This window comes from Anolis carolinensis, unplaced genomic scaffold, assembly GCF_035594765.1.
Source record: "Anolis carolinensis isolate JA03-04 unplaced genomic scaffold, rAnoCar3.1.pri scaffold_7, whole genome shotgun sequence".
In the NCBI taxonomy this organism is placed as follows: domain Eukaryota; kingdom Metazoa; phylum Chordata; class Lepidosauria; order Squamata; family Dactyloidae; genus Anolis; species Anolis carolinensis.
The window spans coordinates 32,068,194-32,087,272 of NW_026943818.1; the positions used below are offsets into that span (position 1 = coordinate 32,068,194).

General features: G+C 39.3%; 1 protein-coding gene and 1 long non-coding RNA gene across 2 annotated transcripts; one reads left to right on the forward strand and one right to left on the reverse strand.

Annotated features, from left to right (window-relative positions):
• Positions 1-613: 613 nt before the first annotated feature.
• LOC134293356 (uncharacterized) lies at positions 614-3,485 on the reverse strand. Its single transcript, XR_010000324.1, has 2 exons — positions 3,345-3,485; positions 614-887 (listed from the first exon to the last, which is right to left on the reverse strand). It is a non-coding gene; the product is annotated as an uncharacterized LOC134293356 (long non-coding RNA).
• On the forward strand, positions 3,368-18,603 carry hapln4 (hyaluronan and proteoglycan link protein 4). The gene is made up of 5 exons (XM_062960709.1): positions 3,368-3,547; positions 6,987-7,095; positions 8,716-9,078; positions 13,834-14,136; positions 18,130-18,603. The coding sequence occupies exons 2-5, from the start codon at positions 6,987-6,989 to the stop codon at positions 18,459-18,461; spliced, it is 1,107 nt and encodes a 368-aa protein (XP_062816779.1). The 5' UTR covers positions 3,368-3,547; the 3' UTR covers positions 18,462-18,603.
• Positions 18,604-19,079: the final 476 nt, after the last annotated feature.

Sequence of the window (19,079 nt, forward strand, 5' to 3'; positions counted from 1 at the left end):
ATCGGTTTTGGCACCCTGTCTTCCCAAAAAATGATATTTAATAGGAATCCCAGCGTCATTATTTAAGTTGAATCACGACGGATAGATACGTACCACATTCGGTGCAGATCCGTCAAGTTATTTTGCCGCCTTTGCGAAACAAACAAACAAACAAACACATTCCTTTCCATCTCTCTACTGACACCTTGTGGTTGCATCTGATACATATATTCCCATCGGTTTTGGCACCCTATCCTCCCCAAAATTTATTTTTTTTAGCAGACAACCCTAGCATCATTATTTAAGTTAGATCACGACGAATAGATATGGACCAAATTCGGTGCCGATCCATCAAGTTATTCCGGAGCCTTTGCGGAACAAACAAACAAACAAACACATTCCTTTCCAGCTCTCTACTGACACCTTGTGGTTGCATCTGATACATATATTCCCATCGGTTTTGGCACCCTATTCTCCCCAAAATTTATTGGGGGAGAGCATCATTATTTAAGTTAGATCACGACGGATAGATATGGACCAAATTCGGTGCCGATCCATCAAGTTATTCCGGAGCCTTTGCGGAACAAACAAACAAACAAACAAACATTGACCAAGCAAAGAAATGAAGCCACTGTTTTAAGTTAAATAATCAAATGTATTAAAACCAGTTTATATATGAGTTTGCGCCTTCGTCTAGATGGGATTTGGAAGTGATAAGAAAACGGGGTTGGGCTGGATGGCCTTTGGGGTTCCCGTTCTGTGACTCTAGAACTCGGCTCCGCTTTCGGCATTTTCTTGGCTTTGGAATAATTCCTGCTGCAAATCCGTCCTGCATTGCAGTTCCTGCCGTGACCTTCGCGATGAAAAATTCAGAAATATCTCAAAGGACCTTTCTCGGCCATTTCACTCTAATTAATAATGATATAAAATAATGAGGAATAGAATAGAATAAAAATAGTATGACTATTATTTAATAATATTATTAAATATTAAATTATAATAAATATCATTAATTATGTTATTGTTCTTAGATCATAATAGTTATTAAATATAGTTATCATCAATGTTAATGATATGAAATGTTATCAAATCGTAATCAAATATGAGCATCATTAAATTATTATTTTATTATCAGGTGATTTAATAATATGAAATGTTATCAAACCATAATAAATATGAGCATCATTAAATAATTATTTTATTATATATATATATTTTATTGTTATTATTGAGAAAAAATTATTATTTTATTATCAGGTGATTTAATAATATGAAATGTTATCAAACCGTAATAAATATGAGCATCATTAAATTATTATTTTATTATATATATATATTTTATTGTTATTATTGAGAAAAATTATTATTTTATTATCAGGTGATTTAATAATATGAAATGTTATCAAACCATAATAAATATGAGCATCATTAAATTATTATTTTATTATCAGGTGATTTAATAATATGAAATGTTATCAAACCATAATAAATATGAGCATCATTAAATTATTATTTTATTATCAGGTAATTTAATAATATGAAATGTTATCAAACCATAATAAATATGAGCATCATTACATTATTATTTAATTATCAGGTGATGATAGTCATTAAATATAGTAATAATAAAATTATTGAATTGTAATTGGATTGCTGTTAAATTTTTATTTTACCATCATTATTGAATTGTGGTAAAATAATGATTTGCCGTAAATTATTAAATTATATTAAATATTACATAATAATAATAATAATAATAAAATGTAATCACCATCATTATTAAATAATTATTATATTATCATTATTAAATTATTGTCATTAAATTATTATATTATTAAATTATATTATCATTATTAAATTATGAAATTATAATAATATTAAAATTTATTATTATCATTAAATTATTATATTATCATTATTAAATCATTATATTAACATTATTACATTATATTATTATTAAATCATTATATTATCGTTATTAAATCATTATATTATCATTATTAAATCATTATATTATCATTATTAAATCATATTGTTATATCATATTATCATTATTAAATCATTATTATATTATTACATTATTATCATTATTAAATCATTATCGTTATTAAATCATTATATCATCGTTATTAAATCACTATATTATCATTAAATAATAGTATATTATTACGTTATTATTATATTGTCATTAAACTATAATAATGCCATTATGTTATTATTATTATTAATACTTAAATTTATTATTATTATATTATCATTATTAAATAGTAGTATATTATTACGTTATTCTTATATTGTCATTAAACTATAATAATGCCATTATATTATTATTATTATTAATACTTAAATTTATTATTATTATATTATCATTATTAAATAATAGTATATTATTACGTTATTCTTATATTGTCATTAAACTATTATAATAATGCCATTATATTATTATTATTAATACTTACATTTATTATTATTATATTATCATTATTAAATAGTAGTATATTATTACGTTATTATTATATTGCCATTAAATTATTATAATAATGCCATTATATTATTATTATTAATACTTAAATTTATTATTATTATATTATCATTATTCAATAGTAGTATATTATTACGTTATTATTATATTGCCATTAAACTATTATAATAATGCCATTATATTATTATTATTAATACTTACATTTATTATTATTATATTATCATTATTAAATAGTAGTATATTATTACGTTATTATTATATTGCCATTAAATTATTATAATAATGCCATTATATTATTATTATTATTCATACTTAAATTTATTATTATTATATTATCATTATTAAATAGTAGTACAGTAGAATCTCACTTATCCAACACTCGCTTATCCAACGTTCTGGTTTATCCAACACATTTTTGTAGTCAATGTTTTCAATACATCGTGATATTTTGGTGCTAAATTCGTAAATGCAGTAATTACTACATAGAATTACTGTGTATAGAACTACTTGTTCTGCCAAATTTGTTGTCTAACAGGATGTTTTGGTGCTTCATTTGTAAAATCATAACCTAATTGGATGTTTAATAGGCTTTTTCTTAATCTCTCCTTATTATCCAACATATTCACTTATCCAACATTCTGCCGGCCCGTTTACATTGGATAAGTGAGACTCTACTGTATATTATTACGTTATTATTATATTGCCATTAAATTATTATAATAATGCCATTATATTATTATTAATACTTAAATTTATTATTATTGTTATTACTAAATAATAGTGAAATATTATGATTATGTCCGGAATGGGGCTGGGCTGGATGTCCTTTGGAGGTCCCATTCTAGGATCGGTTAATTCCCCTTTAAAGCCTTTGCTTCCCAACCTTGTGATCCCATTGCAGGCACCACCAGCCGCATCCTCATCATCCTCTGCCCAACTTCCTGCTTCTTCATCCTCGGCTGCTTTGCTGACTTTGCCGAAAAAGGATTCTCCGCACCATCTGCACCGCCGGCTTTTCCTCTGCCTTCCCGGCCGGCGACTTCGGCCCTTCTTCCCTGCAGCCGGGGGGTTTTCGGCTCTTCCAAGGTGAGTCTTGGCTTGGCGGTGCAACGGGATGCTGCTTCCCCGAGCATCCTTGGGCTTGGCTACCACTTTCCCCTTCTGCTGACCTCATTAGCGTTGCACATATTATAATGTCATCATAACAATAGAAATAATAATAATAATAATAATAATAATAATAATAATATGTCAAGCAAAGTGAAGAACCTGCTTTGATTGAAGTCAAAAATCAGAAACTCCTCAAAGCACAGCAGACAAAGAAACAGTACAAGAAAGCCGCACTACAAACTAGAGCAGAATCAGTACAAGAAAGCCGCACTACAAACTAGAGCAGAATCAGTACAAGAAAGCCGCACTACAAACTAGAGCAGAATCAGTACAAGAAAGCCGCACTACAAACTAGAGCAGAATCAGTACAAGAAAACCGCACTACAAACTAGAGCAGAATCAGTACAAGAAAGCCGCACTACAAACTAGAGCAGAATCAGTACAAGAAAGCCGCACTACAAACTAGAGCAGAATCAGTACAAGAAAGCCGCACTACAAACTAGAGCTGACAGCTGGCACAACAAAACACTGCATGGAAAGTTCCTTGACAAAATGGAAGGAAAAGCTGATAAAGAGAAGACCTGGCTCTGGCTCACGAATGGGACCCTGAAGAAGGAGACAGAAGGCCTGATCCTTGCAGCCCAGGAGCAAGACATCAGGACAAAGGCAATTAATAATAATAATAATAATAATAATAATAATAATAATAATAATAATAATAATAATGCCTTGGTTTTATGCTCTCATCCAACAGTCCTGTGAGGCAGGCTGGGCAATATCTATATATATAAAAGAGTGATGGCATCACGGCAGCGCACAAAACAACAAAAGTAAACACATCAAGTTTATTATTATTATTATTATTATTATATTATCATTTATTATTATTATATTATCATTATTAAATAATAGTATATTATTACGTTATTCTTATATTGTCAAACAATATAACACATCAATATAAATATAAACAATATAACAAACAATATAAACACATCAACAAAAGTAAACACATCAAACACATCACAACCCCTCATCCATGCCTCTAGGTTTGATACAACAAAAAGAAAAGAAAAATAAATTCCTAATTAGAGGGAGAGGAATAATTGTTTTTATCCAATTGCTGCCAGTTAGAAGGCTAAGCTCCGCCCACTTGGTCTCCTAGCAACCCACTCAGCCCAGTGTTAATAAAATAATGATAAAAAAATTACAAATAATACAATAAAAAATTATAAAAAACACTAAAATAATTAATACAATAAAATACTATAACAAAATGACTAAAAATAATACAACAAAATAATAAAATATAATAAATAAAAAAGATAAGTGACAATAAAATTAATTTTAAAAAAATACAAATAACGTCAAATAAAAATTCCACAACAAGTTTTAACCGATACCACCACCACTTTGCCACAGCAACGCGTGGCCGGGCACAGCTAGTCTATATATATATATACACATACATACATACATGCCAGGTTCACCCTCCATCAGGACGTAAAGTTTGTGATGTTGGGCAAGTTTGCTCTGGACGTCAGGAACACTGGGATGCCCGTGGTGGAGGAAATACAAAAAACCCAGGAGGAAATTGTCCCTGTATGTTTGTTGTGTGCCATAGGAAAGGGTTATGAGAGAGAGGCAGTGGGCGGAGTCATGCAAATGCCACACAAATTGAGAGAGTCAGGAACACTGGGGTGTCCGTGGTGGAGGATAAACAGAACATCTAGGATGAAATTGTCCCTAAGAGTAGGTAAGGGTGATGGGAGAGGCAGTGGGCGGGGTCATGCAAATTCCACACCAATGGGGAGAATCAGAAACACTGGGGTGTCCGTGGTGGAGGAGAAACAAAATCTAGGAGGAAATTGTCCTTAAGAGTAGATAAGGGTGATGGGAGAGCAGTGGATGTAGTCATGCAAATCCCACACCAATGGTGAGAGTAAGCAACACTGGGGTGTCCGTGGTGGAGGAGAAACAAAATCTAGGAGGAAATTGTCCTTAAGAGTAGGTAAGGGTGATGGGAGAGCAGTGGATGTAGTCATGCAAATCCCACACCAATGGCGAGAGTAAGCAACACTGGGGTGTCCGTGGTGGAGGAGAAACAAAATCTAGGAGGAAATTGTCCTTAAGAGTAGATAAGGGTGATGGGAGAGGCAGTGGATGTAGTCATGCAAATCCCACACCAATGGCGAGAGTAAGCAACACTGGGGTGTCCGTGGTGGAGGAGAAACAAAATCTAGGAGGAAATTGTCCTTAAGAGTAGATAAGGGTGATGGGAGGGCAGTGGATGTAGTCATGCAAATCCCACACCAATGGCGAGAGTAAGCAACACTGGGGTGTCTGTGGTGGAGGAGAAACAAAATCTAGGAGGAAATTGTCCTTAAGAGTAGGTAAGGGTGATGGGAGAGCAGTGGATGTAGTCATGCAAATCCCACACCAATGGCGAGAGTAAGCAACACTGGGGTGTCCGTGGTGGTGGAGAAACAAAATCTAGTAGGAAATTGTCCTTAAGAATAGGTAAGGGTGATGGGAGAGCAGTGGATGTAGTCATGCAAATCCCACACCAATGGCGAGAGTAAGCAACACTGGGGTGTCCGTGGTGGAGGAGAAACAAAATCTAGGAGGAAATTGTCCTTAAGAGTAGGTAAGGGTGATGGGAGAGGCAGTGGATGTAGTCATGCAAATCCCACACCAATGGCAAGAGTAAGCAACACTGGGGTGTCCGTGGTGGAGGAGAAACAAAATCTAGTAGGAAATTGTCCTTAAGAGTAGATAAGGGTGATGGGAGAGGCAGTGGATGTAGTCATGCAAATCCCACACCAATGGCGAGAGTAAGCAACACTGGGGTGTCCGTGGTGGAGGAGAAACAAAATCTAGTAGGAAATTGTCCTTAAGAGTAGATAAGGGTGATGGGAGAGGCAGTGGATGTAGTCATGCAAATCCCACACCAATGGCGAGAGTAAGCAACACTGGGGTGTCCGTGGTGGAGGAGAAACAAAATCTAGTAGGAAATTGTCCTTAAGAGTAGATAAGGGTGATGGGAGAGGCAGTGGATGTAGTCATGCAAATCCCACACCAATGGCGAGAGTAAGCAACACTGGGGTGTCCGTGGTGGAGGAGAAACGAAATCTAGGAGGAAATTGTCCTTAAGAGTCGGTAAGGGTGATGGGAGAGGCAGTGGATGTAGTCATGCAAATCCCACACCAATGGCGAGAGTAAGCAACACTGGGGTGTCTGTGGTGGAGGAGAAACAAAATCTAGGAGGAAATTGTCCTTAAGAGTAGATAAGGGTGATGGGAGAGCAGTGGATGTAGTCATGCAAATCCCACACCAATGGCGAGAATAAGCAACACTGGGGTGTCCGTGGTGGAGGAGAAACAGATTTTCAACGTGTATCCCCGTTCTCTCCTAGATGGTTCCCGCCAGTGTTTCCCTTTGTTTATACATTCTTGCCGTCTTCGTGCTGAGCTGCTCGCCGGCGTCATCCCAAACGGGACGGAAGAAAGTCGTGCACGTTTCCGGTACGTCCACACCGCAGTTCGATACCACCGTAACAACTGTACTTAATTCCCGTTCGTTGTGCAGTACTCGCAGGCCGACAGCAGGGGGAGCCCTTGCGGCGGGAATTTCCGGCCTCGCTCGCCCTGGATTCAGTCCCTGATGTCATGCCGCAATTTGGTTTTTCTCTCTATTATTAACTTCCGTGGCCTATAAAGCAGATTCCAAACGGAGACGAAGCTCGGAGGGTTTCGCAATGCCGAAATAGCCCTGAACAGCCTTGCAGCGTCAAAGACTGGCTGCTCCCGACCTAGAGGGAATCCTCTGTTGGCCTCCTTGAATAGCACAGAACAGCCTTGCATCTTCAAAGCCTGTCTGCTTCTCGTTACTTTATTTCCCATACCATGCAACTACGCCACAACGACACGTGGCCGGGCACGGCTTTATATATAAATGTACGTTTGTAGGACTGAGGAAACAACAAAACCGCTGAACCAAATCACACCAAATTTGGCCACAAAAGACATAGTCATCCCTTCTATGTCTTTCAGTCGAAAAAACGTAGAAAAATAAAGTCCAAATTTCAATAATGTGCGTTTTTGCCATGGAGTAAACAACAAAACCACTGGACCCAATCACACCAAATTTGGCCACAAAAGACGTAGTCATCCCATCTATGTCTTTCAATAAAAAAACTAGTAAAATAAAGTCAAATTTTCAATAATGTCACCAAACTTATTTTAAATTGACTCAAAAATAAGCATTTGAGCCTCCCTGATTCCTTCAACTGAGGGTCAGTCTTCCCTGTACCTCATCAGGGCACAGACTACCTTAAAATAAGTCACCAAACTTAGTTTAAATTGACTCAAAAATAAGCATTTGAGCCTCCCTGATTCCTTCAACTGAGGGTCAGTCTTCCCTGTACCTCATCAGGGCACAGACTACCTTATAATAAGTCACCAAACTTAGTTTAAATTGACTCAAAAATAAGCATTTGAGCCTCCCTGATTCCTTCAACTGAGGGTCAGTCTTCCCTGTACTTCATCAGGGCACAGACTACCTTAAAATAAGTCACCAAACTTAGTTTAAATTGACTCAAAAATAAGCATTTGAGCCTCGCTGATTCCTTCAACTGAGGGTCAGTCTTCCCTGTACCTCATCAGGGCACAGACTACCTTATAATAAGTCACCAAACTTAGTTTAAATTGACTCAAAAATAAGCATTTGAGCCTCCCTGATCCCTTCAACAGAGGATCAGTCTTCCCTGTACCTCATCAGGACACAGACTAACCGCTGCTTTTTCAGACCTGCACTTCACCAAAACGGCAGTTGGCTCCGCCCACTTCTCCATGGCAACGAACTCATGAAATATTGACCCTTTTAAAACGCAATCAAACATAACATCTGTAAACTAAAAAATTCACCCTTCGTTACAATGAGGAAGAGCTGTTTTCAACCCTGGTTGCTGGTCAGAAGGGTAGGCCCTTATATATACTTTTTAATCGAATCTGTACTGGTATTTTAATTTAGATCATGATGGGTTCGTGAGTGACAAGTTTGGTCCGGGTCCATTAAGTTATGTACAACGTTATATTTTCATGCATGTTGTGGGTCTGGCAACGTCTCGTTCTTTCTTCGCGTAGAGGACGACAGTGGTGCCGTGGTGGTCCAGACGGCGCCGGGCAAAGTGGTCACCCACCGGGGCGGCACCATCGTCCTCCCGTGCCGCTTCCACTACGACGCCTCGGCCCACGACCCGGACGAGATCCGCCTGAAGTGGACCAAGGTCTCGGACCCGCTCTCCTTCGAGGACGTCTTCGTGGCCCTGGGCAAGGAGCGCCGGGCCTTCGGGGGCTATCGTGGCCGGACGGCGCTGCAGGGCGACGGCCCCGGAGACGCCTCGCTGGTCGTCCGGAACGTCACCCTCCAGGACTACGGCCGCTACGAGTGCGAGGTCACCAACGAGCTGGAGGACGACGTGGGGATGGTCAAGCTGGACCTGCAAGGTGAGGCGGGAGACGGCCAGCGGGATCGGTTTCCCGGGATGTCCGAAACACAAAAGAATCCATCTTTCTCTCTCCTCTGTGATTCAGTCCGAGTGTCTGTCTATTTCCACCAGAACCTTCTCTTTGGCCCACATATAGGGGCTCTCACATACCAGAGGGTAATCGAGGTTTTATGGATTGTTAGATTCTCTTCTTCCAGTTGTGCTGTGGGTCAGTCTTCCACCAGAAGAAAGCACCAAGACACACGCTGGTAGATTCCAACAGGTTTTCTTGTTCAGAATACCAGAATCTTCTCTGTAGCCCATTTATATAAGGGCTCTCACATATCAGAGGGTAATTGAGGTTTTGTGGATTGTTAGGTTCCCTTCTTCCAGTTGTGCTGTGGGTCAGTCTTCCACCAGAAAAAGCACCAAGACACACGCTGGTAGATTCCAACAGGTTTTATTGTTCAGAATACCAGAACCTTCTCTTTGGCCCACTTATATAGGGGCTCTTTCATACCAGAGGGTAATTGAGGTTTGATAGATTGTTAGGTTCTCTCCTCCCAGTTGTGCTGTGGGTCAGTCTTCCACCAGAAAAAGCACCAAGACACACGCTGGGCAGATTCCAACAGGTTTTTATTGTACAGAATACCAGAATCTTCTCTGTAGCCCACTTATATAGGGGCTCTCACATACCAGAGGGTAATTGAGGTTTTATGGCTGGCCCGTCCAAGACACACGCTGGTAGATTCCAACAGGTTTTATTGTACAGAATACCAGAACCTTCTCTTTGGCCCACTTATATAGGGGCTCTCACATACCAGAGGGTAATTGAGGTTTTATGGCTGGCCCGTCCAAGACACACGCTGGTAGATTCCAACAGGTTTTATTGTACAGAATACCAGAACCTTCTCTTTGGCCCACTTATATAGGGGCTCTCACATACCAGAGGGTAATTGAGGTTTTATGGCTGGCCCGTCCAAGACACACGCTGGTAGATTCCAACAGGTTTTATTGTACAGAATACCAGAACCTTCTCTTTGGCCCACTTATATAGGGGCTCTCACATACCAGAGGGTAACTGGGTGAATCATTCTGTAGGCCTAATGGATAGGATTTCTGCGCAGAAAACTGGTTTGGTTTCATGTTCTTCCGGGTGGGATTTTTGTGCCGTAAATAATATTTCAGTGGGACGGATATCCAGGTTAATATTTCAACGGGATGGATATCCACCTTAAGTGTCCCTTACAGATGACCTATAGGTGGCTATATAAGGAAAATGGAAGAATCCATCTTTCTCTCTCCTGTGTAACTCAGGAGAGTTTTCACAGCTGACCAGCAGGACTTTCAATCGTATATCTATCCCACCGAATAATATTTCAGTGCGATAGATATCCAACTCATATCCTCTTGGTTTTTCAGGATGCATCTACACTGTCTAATTAATCCAGTTTGGCACCTCTTGAACAGCCATAGCTCGTGCTGTAGCTTGGTGATGGAAGTACACTAAAAAGAATATCCTCGGCAGAGGATATAACTCATCCGGCCCAACGGAGCTGTTGAGAATGACGGGGCCGCTCCTCGGGATGTTTTACGCATCTCTACGGCCCACCATCCGTCTTCCCCGTTTTTATTAGCTCCTGACAACAAAACCTGCGGCCACAATAAAAGTCAATAAAAGCAACAATAAAGCACCCGAGACGCTCTTCAAAACCGTGCGGGAGGGGAGAAAGGATCTGGAAAGAAGGGTTTTCTTCGCCGAGGAAGACTCAGAGGTCCTTCCGCTTGAATTATCGCCAAATATTCCTTAGCAGTTACCCATCCAAATACTGACCAGGGCTGACCCAGCTTAGCATCTCAAGATGAGGCCGAAATTGGTGCCTTTGGGGTAGCTGCTTTGAGTCTCCTTTGTGGATGGTAATGGAGATGGAGATCTACATCAACATCCGCATCCACATCCTCATCTTCCTCTTCATCTACATTTAGAAACATATAATCATCAACATTGTTGTCAACATCATCGTCATCTACAAATATATAATCATCAACATCTACAAATATATAAATATATAAACATTCACATCCACATCCTAATCCTCATGATGATTCATCATTCACTCACCCTCGCAGTGATGTTGACCGGCTATATCTGCCTAGAAGATCAGGTGGCAGAGGACTCTTACAAGCAAAACAAGCAGTCAAAGAAGAAGAACATGCCCTGGCAGAAGATGGAAAGCAAAGTGAAGAACCTGCTTTGATTGAAGTCAAAAATCAGAAACTCCTCAAAGCACGTCAGACAAAAAAACCAGTACAAGAAAACTGCACTACAAACTAGAGCAGAATCAGTACAAGAAAACCGCACTACGAACTAGAGCAGAATCAGTACAAGAAAACCGCACTACGAACTAGAGCAGAATCAGTACAAGAAAACCGCACTACAAACTAGAGCAGAATCAGTACAAGAAAACCGCACTACGAACTAGAGCAGAATCAGTACAAGAAAACCGCACTACGAACTAGAGCAGAATCAGTACAAGAAAACCGCACTACAAACTAGAGCAGAATCAGTACAAGAAAACCGCACTACAAACTAGAGCTGACAGCTGGCACAACAAAACATTGCATGGAAAGTTCCTTGACAAAATTGAAGGAAAAGCTGATAAGAAGACCTGGCTCTGGCTCACGAATGGAACCCTGAAGAAGGAGACAGAAGGCCTGATCCTTGCAGCCCAGGAGCAAGACATCAGGACAAAGGCAAAATACATCACACAGTCCTAGACACTTGGGAAGTGTTTGACTTGTGATTTTGTGATACGAAATCCAGCATATCTATCTTGTTTGCTGTGTCATACAATAAAATAATGATGATGATAATAATAATAATAATAATAATAATAATAATAATAATAATAATAATAATAATACATCACACAGTCCTAGACACTTGGGAAGTGTTCTACTTGTGGTTTTGTGATACGAAATCCAGCATGCCTATCTTGTTTGCTGTGTCGTACAATAATAATAATATAATAGTAATAATTGTTGTGCCAGCTCTAGTTTGTAGTGCAGTTTTCTTGTACTGATTCTTTGTCTGCTGTGCTTTGAGGCGTTTCACACAGTCCTAAACGCTTGGGAAGTGTTCGACTTGGGATTTTGTGATATGAAATCCAGCATATCTATCTTGTTTGCTGTGTCATACAATAAATAATAATATAATAGTAACAATTGTTGTGCCAGCTCTCAGCTCTAGTTTGTGGTGCCGTTTTCTTGTACTGATTCTTTGTCGGCTGTGCTTTGAGGAGTTTCACACAGTCCTAGACGCTTGGGAAGTGTTCGACTTGTGATTTTGTGATATGAAATCCAGCATATCTATCTTGTTTGCTGTGTCATACAATAATAATAATATAATACAGTAGAGTCTCACTTATCCAAGCCTCGCTTATCCAAGCCTCTGGATAATCCAAGCCATTTTTGTAGTCAATGTTTCCAATATATCGTGATATTTTGGTGCTAAATTCGTAAATACAGTAATTACAACATAACATTACTGCGTATTGAACTACTTTTTCTGTCAAATTTGTTGTATAACATGAAGTTTTGGTGCTTAATTTGTAAAATCATAACCTAATTTGATGTTTAATAGGCTTTTTCTTGATCGGTCCTTATAATCCAAGATATTCGCTTATCCAAGCTTCTGCCAGCCCGTTTAGCTTGGATTAGTGAGACTCTACTGTAGTAATAATTGTTGTGCCAGCTCTCAGCTCTAGTTTGTAGTGCAGTTTTCTTGTACTGATTCTTTGTCTGCTGTGCTTTGAAGAGTTTCACACAGTCCTAAACGCTTGGGAAGTGTTCGACTTGTGGTTTTGTGACACGAAATCCAGCATATCTATCTTTGCTATGTCATACAATAATAATAGTAATAATTGTTGTGCCAGCTCTCAGCTCTAGTTTGTAGTGCAGTTTTCTTGTACTGATTCTTTGCTGTGCTTTAAAGAGTTTCACACAGTCCTAGACACTTGGGAAGTGTTCGACATGTGATTTTGTGACACGAAATCCAGCATATCTATCTTTGCTATGTCATACAATAATAATAGTAATAATTGTTGTGCCAGCTCTCAGCTCTAGTTTGTAGTGCAGTTTTCTTGTACTGATTCTTTGCTGTGCTTTAAAGAGTTTCACACAGTCCTAGACACTTGGGAAGTGTTCGACATGTGATTTTGTGACACGAAATCCAGCATATCTATCTTGTTTGCTATGTCATACAATAATAATAGTAATAATTGTTGTGCCAGCTCTCAGCTCTAGTTTGTAGTGCAGTTTTCTTGTACTGATTCTTTGTCGGCTGTGCTTTGAGGAGTTTCACACAGTCCTAGACACTTGGGAAGTGTTCGACTTGTGATTTTGTGACACGAAATCCAGCATATCTATCTTGTTTGCTATGTCATACAATAATAATAGTAATAATTGTTGTGCCAGCTCTCAGCTCTAGTTTGTAGTGCAGTTTTCTTGGACTGATTCTTTGCTGTGCTTTAAGGAGTTTCACACAGTCCTAAACACTTGGGAAGTGTTCGACTTGTGATTTTGTGACACGAAATCCAGCATATCTATCTTGTTTGCTATGTCATACAATAATAATAGTAATAATTGTTGTGCCAGCTCTCAGCTCTAGTTTGTAGTGCAGTTTTCTTGTACTGATTCTTTGTCTGCTGTGTTTTGAGGAGTTTCACATAATAATAATAATCTCTGCAGATTATTATTTCGTTTCTCCATTTAGGGGTGATCTTCCCTTACCACCCCCGCTTGGGGCGCTACTCTCTCAACTTCCACGACGCTCAGCGAGCCTGTCTGGAGCAAGACGGGATCCTGGCCTCGTACGACCAGTTGCACGAAGCCTGGTTGGAAGGCATGGATTGGTGCAACGCCGGGTGGCTGGAGGACGGCTCCGTGCAATACCCCATCGCCAAACCCCGGGACGAGTGCGGTCGCAAAGACACCCCCGTTGGAGTGAGGAATTACGGCTACCGGCACAAAGAGGACGACCGCTACGACGCCTTCTGCTTCACGTCCAACCTGAACGGTAGGTTCTGACCGTATCAGAAAATGTACGTATGTTTGTACCACAAAAACTCCTACAGTGTTGGTGGATCTGGACCAAATACAATACATATAAATCCTTCATAGTCTAACTTAAAATACTGTGTATGTTTCGACTTTCAAATCCACCCCGTTTCGGAATAGGACCCCCAAAACAATTATATATGCTTGCAGTTCTTAGATGCAACCACAAGAGGGTAGTGTAGAGATAGAATAGCTACCTCAGAGGGAGGCAGAAATCTATGTAAAATCAAAAAAGTGTATGTATGTTTGTACTACAAAGGCTCCTACATGGTTGATGGATCTGGACCAAAAATAATACATATTTATTCTTCATGGTCCAACTTAAAATACTGTGTATGTTTCGACTTACAAAGCCACCCTGTTTGGGAGTAGACCCTCCAAAACAAATGCATATATATTTAGTTCTTGGATGCAACCACAAGAGGGTAGTGTAGAGATAGAAAAGCTACCTCAGAAGGAGGCAGAAATCTATGTAAAATCAAAAAATGTATGTATGTTTGTACTACAAAAACTCCTACAGTGTTGGTGGATCTGGACCGAAAATGATACATATATATTCTTCAGGGTACAGCTTAAAATACTGTGTATGTTTTGACTTACAAAGCCACCCCGTTTCGGAATAGGACCCCCAAAACAATTATATATGCTTGCAGTTCTTAGATGCAACCACAAGAGGGGAGTGTAGAGATAGAAAAGCTATCTCAGAGGGAGGCAGAAATCTATGTAAAATCAAAAAAATGTATGTATGTTTGTACTACAAAGGCTCCTACATGGCTCGATAGATCGGGACCGAATATAATAAAAATTTATTCTTCATGGTCCAACTTAAAATACTGGGTAGGTTCCGACTTAAAAATCCACCCCATTTGCGACCAGTGTCCCCAAAACAAATACATATATGTGTGTATATGCAGTGCTTGGATGCAAGCACAAGAGGGCGGCGTAGAGATAGAAAGGCGACCTCTGTGGGAGAGATGATGAATGGAAGAGACTCTAGCATTGCCCCAGAGCAATTAAAGTGTTATCAAACTGCATTAATTCAGTAGTGTAGATTCCCCATGGGTCGTTTTTCCGCACCAAGTGTGGCATCACACTTACGGGTCTTCTGCTCGCATTTCCTGCGGCAAAATTCAACGCAAAGTCGGTGTTTTATGACCCGCCAGACTGCAATCGTTCATCCTCCGGCTTCTTTTCTCCCCTTGAAGTCCGGCCAAAGATGGATGGATGAGCCGGCGAGCGGGCACTCCATTTTCGAGTCGATCGAATGCTATTTTTCCTGTCCCCGATTACACAAATGAAGCTTTTCTTCCCTCTTTCCTTCCAACCCTCCGAGCGAAAAGTAATTTACGCCTCGGGACAAAACCCACCGGGAACATCCATCATTGTCCGCACAATCGCGGAGCTCAATTACGGCGGGAATTCGTTGGGCTCGGATGGTTTCGGAAGCAAAGGGTTGTATCCACGGGGCCAAGGCTGGGTTGGGGGGAAGGCAATTACTAAATTGCTTAAATACCAGGATAAATTATTATTATTATTATTATTATTATTATTATTATTATTATTATTATTTTCATCTCAAGTCACTTGGACATGAAAAATTATTGTTATTATTATTATTATCCCAAGTCACTTGGATGTGAAAAATTATTATTATTATTATTTCAAGTCACTTGGACATGAAACATTATTATTATTATTATTTCAAGTCACTTGGACATGAAAAATTATTGTTATTATTATTATTATTATTATTATTATTATTATTATTATTATTATTATTATCCCAAGTCACTTGGATGTGAAAAATTATTATTATTATTATTTCAAGTCACTTGGACATGAAACATTATTATTATTATTATTATTATTATTATTATTATTATTATTATTATTATTATCTCAAGTCACTTGGACGTGAAAAATTATTATTATTATCATCTCAAGTCACTTGGACATGAAAAATTATTGTTGTTATTATTATTATTATTATTATTATTATTATTATCTCAAGTCACTCGGACATGAAAAATTATTATTATTATTATTTCAAGTCACTTGGACATGAAACATTATTATTATTATTATTATTATTATTATTATTATTATTATTATTATCTCAAGTCACTTGGATATGAAACAATATTATTATTATTATTATTATTATTATTATTTCAAGTCACTTGGACATGAAAAATATTGTTGTTATTATTATTATCTCAAGTCACTTGGACATGAAAATTATTATTATTATTTCAAGTCACTTGGATGTGAAAAATTATTATTATTATTATTATTATTATTATTATCTCAAGTCACTTGGACATGAAAAAATATTACTATCACAAGTCACTCGGACGTGAAAAATTATTATTATTATCATCTCAGGTCACTTGGACATGAAAAATTATTATTATTATGATCATCTCAAGTCACTTGGAAATGAAAATTATTATTATTTCAAGTCACTTGGACATGAAAAATTATTATTATTATTATCTCAAGTCACTTGGACATGAAAAATTATTATTATTATTATTATTATTATTATTATTATTATTATTATTATTTTCATCTCAAGTCACTCGGACATGAAAAAATATTATTATTATTATTATTATCTTCTCAAGTCACTTGGACATGAAAATTATTATTATCTCAAGTCACTTGGACGTGAAAAATTATTATTATTATTTTATTATGACACAGCAAACAAGATAGACATGCTGGATTTCGTATCACAAATCACAAGTCGAACACTTCCCAAGTGTCTAGGACTGTGTGATGTATTTTCAGATGATGCTGCAGATCCCAGCAGGGTGGCCTTTTGCAGTTGGCAGATTGTAATTTTGTCAATGTCTATTGTTTCCAAATGCCGGCTGAGATCTTTTGGCACGGCACCCAGTGTGCCCATCACCACCGGGACCACCTGCACTGGTTTCTGCCAGAGCCTTTGAAGTTCAATCTTGAGGTCCTGAGAGCGGCTGAGTTTTTCCTGTTGTTTTTCACCTGGGATGGCGACATCAATGATCCAAACCTTGTTCTTTTCCACAACTGTGATGTCTGGTGTGTTGTGTTCCAGAACTTTGTCAGTCTGGATTCGGAAGTCCCACAGTATCTTTGCGTGTTCATTTTCCACAACCTTTGCAGATTTGTGATCCCACCAGTTCTTTGCTGCTGGGAGGTGGGACTTGAGGCATAAGTTCCAATGGATCATTTGGGCCACATAGTTGTGCCTCTGTTTGTAGTCTGTCTGTGCGATTTTCTTACAGAAGCTGAGGATAGGATCCATGGTTTCGTCAGTTTCCTTTCAGAGTCTGCATTTTGGGTCCTCAGCTGATTTTTCGATCTTGGCCTGAATTGCCTTTGTCCTGATGTCTTGCTCCTGGGCTGCAAGGATCAGGCCTTCCGTCTCCTTCTTCAGGGTCCCATTCGTGAGCCAGAGCCAGGTCTTCTCCTTGTCAGCTTTTCCTTCAGTTTTGTCAAGGAACTTTCCATGCAATGTTTTGTTGTGCCAGCTGTCAGCTCTAGTTTGTAGTGCGGTTTTCTTGTACTGATTCTGCTCTAGTTTGTAGTGCGGTTTTCTTGTACTGATTCTGCTCTAGTTTGTAGTGCGGTTTTCTTGTACTGTGCAATTTTCTTATAGCAGCTGAGGATGGTTTCGTTGGGTTAGGGTTATTATTATTATTATTATTGTGTGTACCCCTCTTTTCTCTCTGGATCAAGACCCTTGAAGGAAGGAAGGAAGGAAGGAGAGAGAAAGGAGGAGAGAGAGAGTGGAAACGAGAGAGGAAGAAGAGAGGGATGGATGGAAGGAAGGAAGGAAGGAAGGAAGGAAGGAAGGAAGGGGAGGAAGGTCTGGCTGGAGAGACAGGTCCCTCCTGGGAACTTGAGGAGTCATGAACGTAGTCTCCTGCTGACCCTGTTCCTGTTCTTTCTCATCCTTCTCTGGCAGGGAAAGTCTTCTTCCTCAAGACCTTCCGCCGGCTGAGCTTCCCGGAGGCGTCCCTGGCCTGTCAGAAGAGCCGGGCGGTGGTGGCCAAGGTGGGCCAGCTCTACGCCGCCTGGAAGACCCAGCTGCTGGACAAGTGCGAGGCCGGCTGGGTGGGCGACGGCAGCGTCCGCTACCCCATCGTCAACCCCCGGCCCCGGTGTGGGGGCCGCGAGCCGGGCGTCCGCTCCCTGGGCTTCCCGGACAAGAAGTACAAGCTCTTCGGCGTCTACTGCTACAAGGAGAGCGGCGAGAAGACGGACCCGGTCGGGAATGGGAAGCAGTTCCAAGTCTAAGCGAAAGGGCAGAAGTCGCCTCCTTCCTCGAGATCCTCTTTCCCGGAGCGGAACAACCGAGCGTCCGGAAGACTCGGGTTGGGCCGCCCAACGCTGCGAGAGACGGACTATTTGAGATCCAGAATCTGGATCGCACGGTACGATCGGAGGCTGCTCTCCTCCTTTTCTTGCTTGCCTCGTTCTTCTTCTTCTTCTTCGCAAAGGTCTTGGCTTGGCTTTATATTGCTTTACAAAGGCGATGGTGTCGTTCTGAGTCGACGCACCAAATCCGCTTGAAAATGGACCGGGGGGTTGTTTTTTGCATGCGTCTCGCAAATCGTCCCCAACAAAAAGCACAAGAGATCCTCCTCCTCCTCTCCTTGTATCGCTCTTACCGTTTTTGTACAGATCGCGACATCTTCTCCACGTTCCTTATTTTGTCCTTCAGCTCGCAGCGATCGCAGGATTTGGATGGCGCTATGTCTCCCATTAATAATAATAATAATAATAATAAACCTATCTTGTGTTTGTGTGTACCCCTTATTATGCGACCGAAAAATAACGTCCCTGATTATCCGACTGAAAAACCGCATCCCGTATTATCTGACCGAAAAAATGCATTCCCTATGATCAGGCCGA